This window comes from Osmerus eperlanus, chromosome 24 (assembly GCF_963692335.1).
Source record: "Osmerus eperlanus chromosome 24, fOsmEpe2.1, whole genome shotgun sequence".
Classification (NCBI taxonomy): Eukaryota; Metazoa; Chordata; class Actinopteri; order Osmeriformes; family Osmeridae; genus Osmerus; species Osmerus eperlanus.
Genome location: NC_085041.1, coordinates 1,032,836 through 1,050,405, shown reverse-complemented (window position 1 = coordinate 1,050,405; position 17,570 = coordinate 1,032,836). Strand labels below are relative to the sequence as shown.

The 17,570-nt window shown below is 48.0% G+C and overlaps 2 protein-coding genes across 2 annotated transcripts in view; one reads left to right on the top strand and one right to left on the bottom strand.

The window, feature by feature from the left end:
• The first annotated feature begins 1,583 nt into the window (after positions 1–1,583).
• Positions 1,584–8,771, top strand: zbtb11 (zinc finger and BTB domain containing 11). Its single transcript, XM_062450628.1, has 10 exons — positions 1,584–2,106; positions 2,480–2,733; positions 3,118–3,349; positions 3,595–4,634; positions 5,077–5,370; positions 5,645–6,035; positions 6,155–6,272; positions 6,421–6,579; positions 6,738–6,913; positions 7,273–8,771. Exons 1-10 carry the CDS (start codon positions 1,797–1,799, stop codon positions 7,809–7,811), a joined length of 3,513 nt encoding a protein of 1,170 aa, XP_062306612.1. The 5' UTR covers positions 1,584–1,796; the 3' UTR covers positions 7,812–8,771.
• Positions 8,772–12,880: 4,109 nt separating this feature from the next.
• tp63 (tumor protein p63) overlaps positions 12,881–17,570 on the bottom strand; it is a 42,056-nt gene continuing 37,366 nt past the window's right edge. Inside the window, 3 exon segments of the mRNA XM_062450870.1 lie at positions 12,881–13,858; positions 13,923–14,263; positions 14,356–14,449. Coding sequence (XP_062306854.1) covers positions 13,961–14,263; positions 14,356–14,449 — 397 coding nt within the window. The 3' untranslated portion in view covers positions 12,881–13,858; positions 13,923–13,960.

Genomic DNA, 17,570 nt, shown 5'->3' with positions numbered 1-17,570 from the left:
TCTTCCACACAGAGCAGGAGTCTTCCACACAGAGCAGGAGTCTTCCACACAGAGCAGGAGTCTTCCACACAGAGCAGGAGTCTTCCACACAGAGCAGGAGTCTTCCACACAGAGAAGGAGTCTTCCACACAGAGCAGGAGTCTTCCACACAGAGCAGGAGCTCACAGACGAGATCTCAGGGTTATTTAAGAGCCATTACAGAAGGGGAGGGGGTTCTAACACACGATAACAAACTCCTCCATCCTCATTCCGTCTCTAATGTGAAGTCGAGTCACACTCGTGTAGAAGGAGAAATGTTTATTTGTCTCACAGTATGACACACACACACATGCAGGAAGAGGTGACCCTGATAACACCAATGACCACCCCACCCACCCCACCACCACCCCTACCTTAGAGACCCCCCACACAGGGTAAACACCATGAGTGCATCGCATGGATGCTGGAAGGCAGCAATGACAAAGCAAAACCCCTAAACCAGAAAGTCAGGTCACCCCCGGTATGTCCAGATTCAACCCCTCTCTTACGTCCACAGACAACTAGAAAAGTCACCTGGAAAGGTAGTGTGTACAGGAAACATGGGCTTGCTTATATAAACAGCCATGACAGAATTCAAACTCCCAGTTGACTCAGACAGTATGAACAGCTGCACACAGCCTTGCTTCAGGAAAGTAATGAACAAAGACACTGATAAAGGCGATGCTGCCAATGAGATTTGCATACACACATATTTTGCTGTTCGTTATTAGGCTACTTATTGTTGTATATTGCACTTTATAAAACCAGGAAGAATTATAACACTCATGTTAGGCATTTAAGGGTAAACTCTGCTACTGAAGATAGGCTATTGACATGCTGTCAGAAGGATACGCAACACAATAGCGAGAGTGTCGTGGATTTCTATTGAGTGTCGCATAACCTTAGCCGCACTATTTAACTACCAAGACAACAGCCTATGTCACAGACAGAGACACAGACCCGCCTGTTACAACGCCGGTGCTTCACAACACAGACCACCATAAAACAAGTGATGAGTCATCCCAGTTGCCCGGCAACCCTGTTTCGAGGCGCAGGCTGTTCAATTACCCATGCCAGACAGCAGTCTCCAAACCAGACAAGACCGATGGACTGTCGCAAACACTACGTAATGGCTCCGCATCGACTTTCACAAAGCAATGGGTGTTGACAAATGTATTATGTTTCTTTAATAGAAGTTTAGAGGAGATGTTTGAGTACGGCTGATTGCTTCATTGCAGTGCTATGACATCGAGTTGGTTATGAACGTCATCTGTCTTAACGGGGTGGAATGACGGTGTTGGGTTTAAATAAAACAAAAAATAAAAGAAACAATTCTATCGAATGTATTGCATAACTGTTCATATTTCTCAAAGGGGTCGTTTATGTAATTCAAAGCAAACACCATCTCCCATTAAACAACCTGTCGATGCATTCATATTTGAGTAGTGTGTTAAAGATAGGTTTAGATTGAGCTCCCTCTTGTGGCCGTGTTGGTACATAACAATGCTGGGTAATTTCCCAGTTTTCCGGTATTCTCACGCAACATCCGGTTGTGCAGCAGCCATTTTGTCTGTTCATGCAAGTCCACCCCTGACGGTCACGAATTGCAGTTCCACCTTAGAAAACAATTTGAAACATAGCCTCAATATTGCTTTATTTATACTATGTCGTTACTGAAAACGAATTAAAAATTGTAGTTTTATATTAAAAACTCGAAGGGGATTTTGCCTTCGAAATAGATTCATTATTTTGTTGTTCGCGAGCGGCTGACTGAGGTTATGTCGTGCGAGGAGAGCTACTTAGCTATCAGACGGTATCTGACTGATGAGCGGGAGCCGTACGCTCCGGGGACGCATGGCAACACCAAGAGAAAAATACGGAAAGCTGCAGCATGTTATGTCATGCGAAATGGGACTCTATACTACCAGAGACGACAGAAGGGCCTGGACGAGTTTACGGAGTTGGAAGTGGTTCTGCAGGACGGGCGAAGGAAGGAACTTATTGATCAGTGTCACATTACTGCCGGAGGAGAACACATAAATCAGCATTTAACCTGGGAATCCATCTCCCAAAAGTACTGGTGGCGAGGTAAGTGTTTAATTAACTAAAGTGCAAGTGCAGCTAGACAACCAGATATTAACCACAAACAAGCGCCTCCGTTTAACCTAGTTGTCAACAAACTACGTACGTCATGAGTCAGTGTCGCCCTCTTTCGCGATTTACGTTAACATTGTATCATACACCACAACCGGCTAGCTGCTAGCTGGCTAGCTTGCTAACTACAAATCAGCTGATAGCTGAGCCCTGAGCAAGGGCTGAGAATACCTCTGCAATATCTCCTCAATGGGTGTATGTGTGAGAGGAAAATAATAACTTTAGCCATCCGTTTTAAACAATAAATGCTTTCGACTGTAGTTAGTAAACACGTTTCTTGTCGGTGTTTGTGACGCTGTTCCTGCAGGTATTTTGAAGCAGGTGAAGGACTACATCCGGGATTGTAACCAATGCCAGAGCCGCCTGGATCGTCGCGGGCTGTCAGACGACGGGACCGGGCCCAGACCCGTGGGTCGACCGATCCGCCGGAAGACCGTGGTTCACCTCAGTGATGAAGATGAGGAAGAAGAGGAAGAAGGAGACGAGGAGACAGATGTGTCCGGCTCCTTTCAGAAGAAGATACGGACGTCCAAGACACTGGCCAAACACGAGCTTGTCTTTGTAAGTAGACCAGATGTATTCATACTGACCACTAGAGATGGCAATGATGCAAAAACTGTTTTGGAACCTTTTTTTGAAAATATTATTTTAAACCTTTTGAAACTTTTTTTAAATGCCAAGGAACAATCTGTGATACAAAACACAGACCTAAAAGCGGTTCTCTCTTCCTCGTGTTCTCTATTCTACTTGTCTGTACTGTGGGGGAAACTTTTGATAATAACTGAGGATATGGCCGTTATAATTTCCTGAATAAAAAATGGTGTGGGGGTACAGATTTTGCCATTTTCAAAAATGTTTTAATGTGAGTGGGACATGATTTAACCCCTAATTTCATTGATAAATTTCTCCATTGCCCGTGTCTGATGACTTGTCCCTGGTCCCCAGGTGGACAGCAAAGGGGTGGTGAAGCAGTTCCTCCCCAGACACAGTCAGACCATGCTGGACAAACTCAACCAGCAGCGCCTTGGCAACCAGTTCTGTGACATCACCCTGCTCATCGAGGGGGAGGAACACAGAGCCCACAAGGCCGTGCTGGCTGCCTGCAGCGACTACTTCAAGGAGCTGTTTGTGGAGAAGGGGGCTGTTTCCACGCACGAGGCTGTGGTGGACCTCTCAGGTGAGTGGGGGAGGAGGGGGGGGGGGGACTGGGTGTGGAGTGTAAGAGAGGATTCACAAGTAGTAGTGCACACGATTAATTAATGCACAGTCATATAGAAAATGCATAGTCATTGAAATCTTGCTCCTCTCTCTTCCCCTTTTCTTCCTTCCCCTCTTCCCTCCTCTCTCTATTTCCCTCGCTCCTCTCTCTCCCCCCTCTCTCCCCCCTCTCTCCCCCCCCCCCCCCCCTCTCCCTCTCCTCAGGTTTCACCAAGTCCAGCTTCCTGCCTCTGCTGGACTTTGCCTACACGTCCCACCTCTCGTTCAACTTCTGTGTGATGGCCGAGGTGGCCACCCTGGCCCGGCACCTGCTGATGGCCGAGGTGCTGCAGATCTGCGAGTCCGTCCACAAGCAGGTGGAGGAGCAGAAGCTGATGGTGTACCAGAGGGGAGACATCCACACCGTGGTGTCCAGCCAGCCTGCACCGGCACAGGCCTTCATCCAGGAGTCGGGGGCCTACATGGTGACCATCCAGAGCGATGGCCAGGCCGTGGTCACCCATACTGGGGTGGGCGTTTCAGGCGAGTCCCTGGCTGTCGTGGCTAACCCTGGGGAGGTGTTCCAGGGGGAGGCCGCGGAGGAGGAGGGGGAGGCAGGGGAGGGCGTGGTGCTGGTGGCCCACGGAGGAGAGGCGGGGCCCGGGGAGACGGTGACCCTGATTGCCCACGGCGGGGAGACCGGGGAGGGGGGCACCATGACAGTGGTGACCCATAGCGGGCAGGCGGGAGCAAGCGAGTCCCTGGCTGTGGTCTCGGCCTGCCTGGCCCTGGAGCAGACTCCAGAGGCTTCCATGGAGCCTGGGGCTTTCCTCATCAACGTAGACCCAGGAACCCCCTCAGAGCTGGTCCCGCAGCCCACCACAGTGCCCCCCACAGCGCCCCCCGCAGCCCCGGAGGAGAATGCACAGGCCACCCCAAGCCAGTCTGAGACGGACAAATCACAACCGCAGGTGGAGGAGCCTGTAGCCTCCGCCCCTGCCCAGCCCCCGGCCTTGGCCCCGCCCCCCAAGCGGAAGCGCGGCCGGCCGGCCAAGGTGAAGGTGGAGGAAGTGGAGGAGGAGGTGGAGGAGGAGGTGGAGGAGCGAGTGAGCCTCCCTGTGGAGGAGGTGGAGGAGGCGCAGGGGGGGCCCTACAGGAGGAGGCTCCGACAGCGCTCCATGGGGGAGGGGGGCTACGTCAGGCTGCACATGGGCCTGGAGGAGGAGGAGGACAGCAAGACCCCCGCTACTCAGAGAGCCACCAAGGTACACACTAACACACACACACACACACACTCTAACATACACACACACTCTAACACACACACACACACACTCTAACATACACACACACTCTAACATACACACACACACTCTAACATACATACACACACTCTAACATACATACACATACTCTAACATACACACACACACACACACTCTAACATACACACACACACACTCTAACACACACACACACACACACACACACTCTAACATACACACACACACACACAAACACACACACACACTCTAACATACACACACATACTCTAACATACACACACACACACACTCTAACATACATACACACACTCAGACATTAATACACACAAACACTGTCACATACATTTGTTGTCTTTCTTACTGAAGGCTGTGATACAAGCTGCGAATATACTAACTTTCTCATGTGTGCGTGTGTGTCTAGGAGGGTCAGAAGCTGGCGAAGAGAGGCCGCCCCCCCAAGAGGAGAGTAGAGGAAGAGGGGGAGGGGGGGCTGGGGCCCTCGGGCAGGGAGGGGGCTGAGCCCCCCCAGACGGCCTCCACAGGGCCGGAGCAGGAGGTGGAGTCGGGGGCCCCGCCCCCCCAGGGCCCCTCCCAGCCGGAGGGGGTTGTGGATGGGGAACACACCTGCTCTGAATGTGGCATGACCTTCCAGCGACGCTACGCCCTCATCATGCACACGCTCAAACACGAGAAGGCACGCGGGTACAAGTGTAGCGTGAGTATCAGACTGGGACACACACACACTGACAAACTAACACACAGACTAACACACACACTGGATCCAAAGATGCTGAATTGTTTTTTCCAATTCCTCTTCTCTCCCTCCCTCCCCATCTCTTTCCCCATAACCCTCCCTCTTCTCTCCTCCCTCCTCTCCTCTCTTCCCTCTCCTCCCTCCTCTCCTCTCTTCCCTCTCCTCCCTCCTCTCCTCTCTTCCCTCTCCCTCCTCTCCTCTCTTCCCTCTCCTCCCTCCTCTCCTCCCTCTCCAGCTGTGCAGTAAGGAGTTCCAGTACGCCGCCTCACTGCGCGCCCACCTGGCCCGTCACAAGCAGCAGAAGAGCCAGCGCCCCCCGGTGGGTCGCCCCAGCCAGGACGACGAGGGGCTGGAGGGGGAGGGTGCGGGCCGCATCAAGAGGGAGTTCGTCTGCGACATCTGCGGCAAGACGCTGCCCAAGCTGTACTCTCTACGCATCCACATGCTGAACCACACGGGCGTGCGACCACACGTGTGCAAGGTGTGTGGGAAGACCTTCGCACACAAGCACAGCCTGAAGATGCACCGCGTCCTGCACGATGCCGCCAAGCAGTTCCACTGTGTTCTGTGTGACAAGTCGTTTGTCAGCAAGAGGAGCCTGGAGGAGCACACCAGTATACACACAGGTCAGGGTGAGGGTTGGGGTCAGGGGTCGGGGGAGGAGGAGGGGGTGTGAGGATCTCTCTGTGTCTCTGTTCCTCAGGTGAAGCTAAGTACCTGTGTGTGTGTGTGTGTGTGTTCTCAGGTGAGTCTAAGTACCTGTGTGTCCAGTGCGGGCGGTCCTTCCATCGTGCGTCAGGGCTGAGTAAACACCTGAAGAGACACCAGCCCAAACCTGATGTCAGAGGCTTCTCCTGCGACCAGTGAGTACCAGGGGTGTGTGTGTGTGTCTGTGGAGCAGCGAGGACGTTGTTCTCAGAGAGGGTGTGCTGGTCTGAAGTGTCACTTTGTGGAAGTGTGTGTGTCTGCACCCGTTCTGATCGGTCTTGCCCTTCTGTGTGTGTGTGTCAGCTGTGATAAGAGTTTCTACGAGGCGAAGGACCTGCAGCAGCACATGAACAAGCACCTGGGCCTGAAGCCCTTCCAGTGTCAGGTGTGTGGGAAGTGTTACAGCTGGAAGAAGGACTGGTACTCTCACGTCAAGTCTCACAGCGTGGCTGAGCCCTACAGGTAGCGCACACACTCACTCTCGCTCGCTCTCTCTCTCTCTCTCTCTCTCTCTGACACATACTCTCCCAGACCACCGGCTGTTGGGACCTCAACTGTGTGCAACTGTAACATGCGTGTTTACACCTGTAACATGGTGTGTGTGTGTGTGTCATGCGCAGGTGTAGCGTGTGTGGGAAGGAGTTCTTTGAGAAGGCTCTGTTCAGGAGACACGTAAAGAAAGCCACGCATGGGAAGAAGGGCCGCGTCAAGCAGAACCTGGAGAGAGAGTGTGAGCACTGCGGCAGGAAGTTCACCCAGCTCCGAGAGTACCGGCGCCACATCAACAACCACCAGGGTGAGAGACACAGAGAGAGAGGGGGAGAGAGAGGGGGAGAGGGAGAGGGAGAGAGAGAGAGAGGGAGAGACAGAGAGAGAGACAGAGAGAGAGACAGAGAGAGAGACAGAGAGAGAGACAGAGAGAGAGACAGAGAGAGAGAGAGAAAGAGAGAGAGAGAGAGAGAGAGAGAGAGAGAGAGAGAGAGAGAGAGAAAGAGGGAGAGAGAAAGAGAGAGACAGAGAGGGAGAGAGATAGAGGGAGACAGAGACAGAGGGAGACACAGAGAGAGAGAGGGAGACAGAGAGAGGGAGACAGAGAGAGAGAGACAGAGAGAGAGTGTGTGTGTGTCCTGTCCTGACGTTCGTCTCCTCCTCCAGGTGTGAAACCCTTCGAGTGTCTGACCTGCGGCGTGGCGTGGGCCGACGCCCGCTCCCTGAAGCGCCACGTGCGCACGCACACGGGCGAGCGGCCCTACGTCTGCCCCATGTGCCAGGAGGCCCACATTGACGCCCGCACTCTCCGTAAGCACATGACCAAGTACCACGGCGACCAGCTGCCTGGCAAGATCATGCTGGAGAAAGACACCCTGCAGTTCCACAACCAGGGGACCCAGGTGGAGCACGCCGTCAGCATCCTGCCCTCAGACCTGCCCCCGGAGCTCCGCCCGCCCCAGAGCGCCCCCGCCGAGGAGATCGAGACCGTCCTCATCACCGAGGAGACGGTGGAGGCGGTGCAGGCGGTGGAGGCGGTGGGCGACGGCTCCCTCTCCACGCTGTCCGACCAGAGCATCATGCAGGTGGTGAACTACGTCCTGGCCCAGAAGGCAGTGCTGCCGGTGGGGGGGAAGCTGGACGACAGCCCCCAGGAGCTCCAGACCATGGAGGTGGAGGTGGCGCATGGGGCCGAGTTGGAGTGACTTTGCCCTGGGCACCCTCTCCTCACGGACTGGCCCTCTGGTGCCATGTAATATAAGTTGTTACAGAGAAGTGGACATGGGTGAACTGTTCTTGACTGTGTGTGTGATGGAGAGAGGGAGTGTGTGTACTGGAAGGTCACTGTTGTGGACGGTTTATTCGTGAGTCAAATGGAAACTATCCACCAATAGAAACTCAGGAGAAGTTTTGTTTATAAAGGATGGACGGCACATGGACCTTTCATAGGAGCTGGTTTAGCACGTCCTTCTCAGATGTCCCCCCTTCCCCCTAGTTTGATCTGTAGAGCCCCCAGCTGGCTACGGTCACTGTTCTTCCTGGACAGGAACACCAAATAAAGACCCTGCTGCAACAACAGTGCCCCCTGCCTCTTGGAAAGTGTATTGCGAAACTTTTGCAAATAAAAAGTAAAATGTGAATTACTTTTATAAGATGTTTTGATAACTTATGCTTTACATTTGACCTAAAGAATATGTAAATAACGCACAACACCACTATCGGAATTTTTTTAATTTGGGGGTTTATATCAAAATAGGTACATTGCAACATATTTACAAAACATTGTACAAAAATACAGAACAGGAGATGATTGACTGTGCTTTATCTGTACTTAAACAAAACCTGGCCTAACTCACGTAGCCCGAGCACATACACAACACTTTCTATATCTGAGTCAACTTCGTAAACGTTTTGATTCCTGCTTCAAATCCTTTAACAGATTGTGGTCTGGCAGTGAAACTAAACGGGGGAGTCAGGTGGCTGAGCGGTTAGGGAATCGGGCTAGTAATCTGAAGGTTGCCAGTTCGATTCCCGGTCATGCCAACTGACGTTGTGTCCTTGGGCAAGGCACTTCACCCTACTTGCCACGGGGGGGAATGTCCCTGTACTTACTGTAAGTCGCTCTGGATAAGAGCGTCTGCTAAATGACTAAATGTAAACAGAATCGGATTTTCAATGAATACACACAGCCTACTCTACTTTCCTACAGCTCCAATATTTCCTTGTAATGCTTTGTTATTCTGTGAAAAATAAAGTATTTGTTTCAGGGGCAATACTCAAAATACAAAGAAAAGCCCTTTGATAAAATGCAAAGGCCATATGCACCATGTGTTGCCCTGTAGTACAGGAAGCAGGAAGCAGACAGGAAGGTTGGCTTGTTCAGGACAACCTCCACAGACACGTGAATACTTACCAAGACAACTACGCTGAGTCATCAATCAACAGTTTAGTAATCTACAGTAATACAGGAGTGTAAAGCACACATGAACCTTACAGAAAGATACAGTATATTTGCCTATTCAACGGCATAGTAACACTTCTCTCTTGACAGAAAAACAACAATTCTTGAAATTATACAATCAATGGGTGTGTTTGACTTCATGCAGCTCCGACAGCTGCTTCAAGTTTTGGGCATGAATTCGAACACACCTAATAACTGGCTTGTGCCAGGAAATCTAAATCAATTATCTTGAAAACTGAAAATACAAAAGGACCATAACACCGACTAATACAGTTCATTACTGTAAATAGTAAAATAAACCTTTTCTATTATCTTTAAAAAGATCGCACCCCTACCCCCCTCAAAACGTTTTCATTACAGTCGTGCTTAAACATTGGAATGTAATACCACAAAAAAAGAAATAAAAAAAGACTTAAAAGCAAAATCTCAAAATAGCATTTGCATTTCTTAAGTGGTTTGTCCCTGGCGGCAGAAAAACAGTGGGTGGGCGGGGCTAGGTGGGGTTAGCATGTGTGTTTTGAATGGAAATCACCAAAGGGGTTAGCTTGTTTGTTTTGGGGGAAATGACCAAATGGGTTAGCATGTTTGTTTTGGGGGAAATGACCAAAGGGGTTAGCATGTGTGTTTTGGGGGAAATGACCAAAGGGGTTAGCATGTGGTTTTTCTTTATGGGAAAATGACCAAAGGGGTTAGCATGTGTGTATTGGGGGAAATGACCAAAAGGGTTAGCGTGTGTGTTTTGGATGGAAATCACCAAAGGGGTTAGCATGTGTGTTTTGGATGGGAAAATGACCAAAGCAGTTAGCATGTGTGTATTGGGGGAAATCACTGAAGAGGTTAGCATGTGTGTTTTGTTGCGGGTAGGGAAACATAGACAACCCCAGAGCTCTGTACTGTAGTTGATTTCCAACTGCTGCATTAAAGCTGATATTATGGGACCTCTGCGACTCCAGACCACTCTTTCTAGAACACAGATTTGTGTCATTGAATACCATCATTACATATTGGAATAGACACAAAATATTTCAGTCCTTCAATGTGTGTTTTGGATGGAAATCACCAAAGGAGTTGCATGTGTGTTTTGGATGGAAATCACCAAAGGGGTTAGCATGTGTGTTTTGGATGGGAAAATGACCAAAGGGGTTAGCATGTGTTTTTTGGATGGGAAAATGACCAAAGGGGTTGGCATGTGTGTTTTGGATGGAAATCACTGAAGAGGTTAGCATGTGTGTTTTGGATGAAATGACCAAAGGGGTTAGCATTTGTGTTTTGGATGGAAATCACCAAAGGGGTTAGCATGTGTGTTTTGGATGGAATCAACAAAGGGGTTAGCATGTGTGTTTTGGGGGAAATGACCAAAGGGGTTAGCATGTGTTTTTTTGGATGGGAAAATTACCAAAGGGGTTAGCATGTGTGTTCTGGATGGAAATTATCAAAGGGGTTAGCGTGTGTTTTTTTGGATGGGAAAATTACCAAAGGGGTTAGCATGTGTGTTCTGGATGGAAATCACCAAAGAGATTAGCATGTGCATTTTGGGGGAAATGACCAAAGGGGTTAGCATGTGCATTTTGGATGGGAAAATGACCAAAGGGGTTAGCATGTGTGTTTTGTTGCGGGTAGGGAAACATAGACAACCCCAGAGCTCTGTACTTGTTGATTTCTGCATTAAAGCTGATATTATGGGACCTCTGCGACTCCAGACCACTCTTTCTAGAACACAGATTTGTGTCATTGAATACCATCATTACATATTGGAATAGACACAAAATATTTCAGTCCTTCAATGTGTGTTTTGGATGGAAATCACCAAAGGGGTTAGCATGTGTGTTTTGGAAGGAAATCACCAAAGGGGTTAGCATGTGTGTTTTGGATGGGAAAATGACCAAAGGAGTTAGCATGTGTGTTCTGGATGGAAATGATCAAAGGGGTTAGCGTGTGTTTTTTTGGATGGAAAAATTACCAAAGGGGTTAGCATGTGTGTTCTGGATGGAAATCACCAAAGAGGTTAGCATGTGCATTTTGGGGGAAATGACCAAAGGGGTTAGCATGTGCATTTTGGATGGGAAAATGACCAAAGGGGTTAGCATGTGTGTTTTGTTGCGGGTAGGGAAACATAGACAACCCCAGAGCTCTGTACTTGTTGATTTCTGCATTAAAGCTGATATTATGGGACCTCTGCGACTCCAGACCACTCTTTCTAGAACACAGATTTGTGTCATTGAATACCATCATTACATATTGGAATAGACACAAAATATTTCAGTCCTTCAATGTGTGTTTTGGATGGAAATCACCAAAGGGGTTAGCATGTGTGTTTTGGAAGGAAATCACCAAAGGGGTTAGCATGTGTGTTTTGGATGGGAAAATGACCAAAGGAGTTAGCATGTGTGTTCTGGATGGAAATGATCAAAGGGGTTAGCGTGTGTTTTTTTGGATGGAAAAATTACCAAAGGGGTTAGCATGTGTGTTCTGGATGGAAATCACCAAAGAGGTTAGCATGTGCATTTTGGGGGAAATGACCAAAGGGGTTAGCATGGGCATTTTGGATGGGAAAATGACCAAAGGGGTTAGCATGTTAAATAATATATTGTGCTTATTAAAGTTATGTCTTATGAAACTTAGAAGTGTGCTCAGGCTTAAACATGGTGTCTCACACAGGGTGTGGGAAGCAGGCTGTTCTTTGTGTCTCTATCTCTTCATTTTCAGAAACAACCTTGAAATCGGGTGGAGACGGCACCCGAGCAGGTGGGACGCGTAGGCAAGAACAACTCCCTGATGCATGAACAAGCTCAACCCTCTTTTCATCTTTCTGTTTTAATTGCACTGTATAATATATGCTGGGGCAGGGACAGATAGCCAGTTGGACTTTGTGAACCAACCCAAACTTTGTTGCGGGTAGGGAAACGTAGACAACCCCAGAGCTCTGTACTTGTTGATTTCCAACTGCTGCATTAAAGCTGATATTATGGGACCTCTGCGACTCAAGACCACTCTTTCTAGAACACAGATTTGTGTCATTGAATACCATCATTACATATTAGAATAGACACAAAATATTTCAGTCCTTCAATGTGTGTTTTGGATGGAAATCACCAAAGGGGTTAGCATGTGTGTTTTGGATGGAATCAACAAAGGGTTTAGTGGGAGTCAGGTGGCTGAGCGGTTAGGGAATCGGGCTAGTAATCTAAAGTTCGATTCCCGGCCGTGCCAAATGACGTTGTGTCCTTGGGCAAGGCACTTCACCCTACTTGCCTCGGGGGAATGTCGCTGTACTGACTGTAAGTCGCTCTGGATAAGAGCGTCTGCTAAATGACTAAATGTAAATGTTAGCATGTGTGTTTTGGGGGAAATGACCAAAGGGGTTAGCATGTGTGTTTTGGATGGAAATCACTGAAGAGGTTAGCATGTGTGTTTTGGGGAAAATCACTGTACTGGAAGGTCACTGTTGTGGATGGTTTATTCGTGAGTCAAATGGAAACTATCCACCAATAGAAACTCAGGAGAAGTTTTGTTTATAAAGGATGGTCGGCACATGGACCTTTTATAGGAGCTGGTTTAGCACGTCCTTCTCAGATGTCCCCCCTTCCCCAAGTTTGATCTGTAGAGCCCCCAGCTGGCTACGGTCACTGTTCTTCCTGGACAGGAACACCAAATAAAGACCCTGCTGCAACAACAGTGCCCCCTGCCTCTTGGAAAGTGTATTGCGAAACTTTTGCAAATAAAAAGTAAAATGTGAATTACTTTTATAAGATGTTTTGATAACTTATGCTGTACATTTGACCTAAAGAATATGTAAATAACTCACAACACCACTATCGGAACATTTTTTATTTTGGGGTTTATATCAAAATAGGTACATTGCAACATATTTACAAAACATTGTACAAAAATACAGAGCAGGAGATGATTGACTGTGCTTTATCCATACTTAAACAAAACCTGGCCTAACTCACGTAGCCCGAGCACATACACAACACTTTCTATATCTGAGTCAACTTCGTAAACGTTTTGATTCCTGCTTCAAATCCTTTAACAGATTGTGGTCTGGCAGTGAAACTAAACAGAATCAGGGCTGTTCATTTCAATGAATACACACAGCCTACTCTACTTTCCTACAGCTCCAATATTCCTTTGTAATGCTTTGCTATACTGTGAAAAATAAAGTATTTGTTTCAGGGGAAATACTCAAAATACAAAGAAAAGCCCCTTGATAAAATGCAAAGACCATATGCACCATGTGTTGCCCTGTAGTACAGGAAGCAGGAAGCAGACAGGAAGGTTGGCTTGTTCAGGACAACCTCCACAGACACGTGAATACTTACCAAGACAACTACGCTGAGTCATCAATCAACAGTTTAGTAATCTACAGTAATACAGGAGTGTAAAGCACACATGAACCTTACAGGAAGATACAGTATATTCGCCTATTCAACGGCATAGTAACACTTCTCTCTTGACAGAAAAACAACAACTCTTGAAATTATACAATCAATAACTGGCTTGTGCCAGGAAATCTAAAACAATTATCTTGAAAACTGAAAATACAAAAGGACCATAACGACGACTAATACAGCCCTTTAGATAGTAAAATAAACCTTTTCGATGATCCTTAAAAAGATCGCACCCCTCCCCTACCCCCCCTCGTTTCCATTAGTCATGCTTAAACATTGGAATGAAATACCACCCCAAAAAAAAAAAAAGACTTAAAAGCAAAATCTCAAAATAGCATTTGCATTTCTTAAGTGCTCTGTCCCTGGCGGCGGAAAGACAACAGTGGGTGGGCGGGGCTAGGTAGGTGGGCGGGGCTAGGTGGGCGGGGTTAGGTAGGTGGGCGGGGCTAGGTGGGTGGGGCTAGGTGGGTGGGGCTAGGAAGACATCAGAAACGGACGCCCCTCACACCCCCTCCTCCTCCTTGATGCGCTGCTGCTGCTTGTTCCGGCGGGAGTCCAGGTCGAAGGAGAAGTCGGACCAGTCGTCGCGCGGCGGGAAAGAGATGGTCTGGCGGAGCGTGAAGCGGACGGCGTCGATGACGCGCTCGCTGCGAGCCTCGGAGGAGCCCACGCTCACGCTGGAGGCTCCGGTGGTGGTGCGCAGGATGTGGGGAGGAGGGGAGAAGTCCATATTCTGACGGTGGTCCATGATGCCCTTCCAGATAATGTGCTGGAAGTCTGCGGGGATCTTCAGCCGAGACAGGTCCTGTGGACAGCAGCAGAGAGGGCAGCGTTAAGTCTGGGTTCCTCCCCTGTCTAACCCCACAGGTGACTGGCGTGGGACAGGCAGGGCCTCACCTCCATGTTATAGTTCTCTATCTGGTAGATGTTGGTCAGGCCCTGAGCTGTGAAGTAATCCAGACATGCGGCGCAGCCGAGGCGCAACAGGAAGCTGCAACAGGAGAAACGGTCCACAGTTAGTACAGGAAGGAGAGAACAGACAGGTTAAATTGTGTTTCTTTACTATCTAGTAAAGTTGAAAAGTGTTTTAACCATCCACAGTAACACCATTTAGCCTCACTATCCATCCACAGTCACAGACACACAATAAGTGTGTGTGTGTTTTGGGGAAATGACCAAAGGGGTTAGCATGTGTGTTTTGGGGGAAATTACCAAAGAGGTTAATATGTGTGTTTTGGGGAAAATGACCAAAGGGGTTAGCATGTATGTTTTGGGGGAAATGACCAAAGAGGTTAATATGTGTGTTTTAGATGGAAATTATCAAAGGGGTTAGCAAGTGTGTTTTGGGGCGAAATGACCAAAGGGGTTAGCATGTGTGTTTTGGGGGAAATGACCAAAGGAGTTAATATGTGTGTTTTGGAGAAAATGACCAAAGGGATTAGCATGTGTGTTTTGGATGTGAAAATGACCAAAGGGGTTAGCATGTGTGTTTTGGGGGAAATGACCAAAGGGGTTAGCATGTGTGTTTTGGGGGAAATGACCAAAGGGGTTAATATGTGTGTTTTGGAGAAAATGACCAAAGGGGTTAGCATGTGTGTTTTGGGGGAAATGACCAAAGGGGTTAGCATGTGTGTTTTGGAGAAAATGACCAAAGGGGTTAGCATGTGTGTTTTGGGGGAAATGACCAAAGGGGTTGGCATGTGTGTTTTGGGGGAAATCACCAAAGGGGTTAGCATGTGTGTTTTGGATGGGAAAATGACCAAAGGGGTTAGCATGTGTGTTTTGGATGGGAAAATGACCAAAGGGGTTAGCATGTGTGTTTTGGATGGGAAAATGACCAAAGGGGTTAGCATGTGTGTTTTGGGGGAAATCACCAAAGGGGTTAGCATGTGTGTTTTGGGGGAAATGACCAAAGGGGTTCGCATGTGTGTTTTGGATGGAAATCACCAAAGGGGTTAGCATGTGTGTTTTGGGGGAAATGACCAAAGGGGTTAGCATGTGTGTTTTGGGGGAAATGACCAAAGGGGTTAGCATGTGTGTTTTGGATGGAAATCACCAAAGGGGTTAGCATGTGTGTTTTGGGGGAAATGACCAAAGGGGTTAGCATGTGTGTTTTGGATGGAAATCACCAAAGGGGTTAGCATGTGTGTTTTGGGGGAAATAACCAAAGGGATTCGCATGTGTTTTAGATGGAAATGACCAAAGGGGTTAGCATGTGTGTTTTGGATGGGAAAATGACCAAAGGGGTTAGCATGTGTGTTTTGGATGGGAAAATGACCAAAGGGGTTAGCATGTGTGTTTTGGATGGGAAAATGACCAAAGGGGTTAGCATGTGTGTTTTGGATGGGAAAATGACCAAAGGGGTTAGCATGTGTGTTTTGGATGGGAAAATGACCAAAGGGGTTAGCATGTGTGTTTTGGATGGGAAAATGACCAAAGGGGTTAGCATGTGTGTTTTGGATGGGAAAATGACCAAAGGGGTTAGCATGTGTGTTTTGGATGGGAAAATGACCAAAGGGGTTAGCATGTGTGTTTTGGGGGAAATCACCAAAGGGGTTAGCATGTGTGTTTTGGGGGAAATGACCAAAGGGGTTCGCATGTGTGTTTTGGATGGAAATCACCAAAGGGGTTAGCATGTGTGTTTTGGGGGAAATAACCAAAGGGGTTAGCATGTGTGTTTTGGGGGAAATGACCAAAGGGGTTAGCATGTGTGTTTTGGATGGAAATCACCAAAGGGGTTAGCATGTGTGTTTTGGGGGAAATGACCAAAGGGGTTAGCATGTGTGTTTTGGATGGAAATAACCAAAGGGGTTAGCATGTGTGTTTTGAATGGAAATCACCAAAGGGGTGAGCATGTGTGTTTTGGGGGAAATGACCAAAGGGGTTAGCATGTGTGTTTTGGATGGAAATCACCAAAGGGGTTAGCATGTGTGTTTTGGGGGAAATGACCAAAGGGGTTAGCATGTGTGTTTTGGATGGAAATAACCAAAGGGGTTAGCATGTGTGTTTTGAATGGAAATCACCAAAGGGGTTAGCATGTGTGTTTTGGGGGAAATCACCAAAGGGGTTAGCATGTGTGTTTTGGATGGAAATAACCAAAGGGGTTAGCATGTGTGTTTTGAATGGAAATCACCAAAGGGGTTAGCATGTGTGTTTTGGATGGAAATCACCAAAGGGGTTAGCATGTGTGTTGGAAATCACCAAAGGGGTTAGCATGTGTGTTTTGGATGAAATTACCAAAGGGGTTTGCATGTGTGTTTTCGGGGAAATCACCAAAGGGGTTAGCATGTGTGTTTTCGGGGAAATCACCAAAGTGGTTAGCATGTATGTTTTAGATGGAAATGACCAAAGGGGTTAGCATGTGTGTTTTGGGGGAAATGACCAAAGCGGTTAGCATGTATGTTTTGGGGGAAATGACCAAAGGGGTTAGCATGTATGTTTTGGGGGAAATGACCAAAGCGGTTAGCATGTATGTTTTGGGGGAAATGACCAAAGCGGTTAGCATGTATGTTTTGGGGGAAATGACCAAAGGGGTTAGCATGTGTGTTTTGGGGGAAATCACCAAAGGGGTTAGCATGTGTGTTTTGGGGGAAATGACCAAAGGGGTTCGCATGTGTGTTTTGGATGGAAATCACCAAAGGGGTTAGCATGTGTGTTTTGGGGGAAATAACCAAAGGGGTTAGCATGTGTGTTTTGGGGGAAATGACCAAAGGGGTTAGCATGTGTGTTTTGGATGGAAATCACCAAAGGGGTTAGCATGTGTGTTTTGGGGGAAATGACCAAAGGGGTTAGCATGTGTGTTTTGGATGGAAATAACCAAAGGGGTTAGCATGTGTGTTTTGAATGGAAATCACCAAAGGGGTGAGCATGTGTGTTTTGGGGGAAATGACCAAAGGGGTTAGCATGTGTGTTTTGGATGGAAATCACCAAAGGGGTTAGCATGTGTGTTTTGGGGGAAATGACCAAAGGGGTTAGCATGTGTGTTTTGGATGGAAATAACCAAAGGGGTTAGCATGTGTGTTTTGAATGGAAATCACCAAAGGGGTTAGCATGTGTGTTTTGGGGGAAATCACCAAAGGGGTTAGCATGTGTGTTTTGGATGGAAATAACCA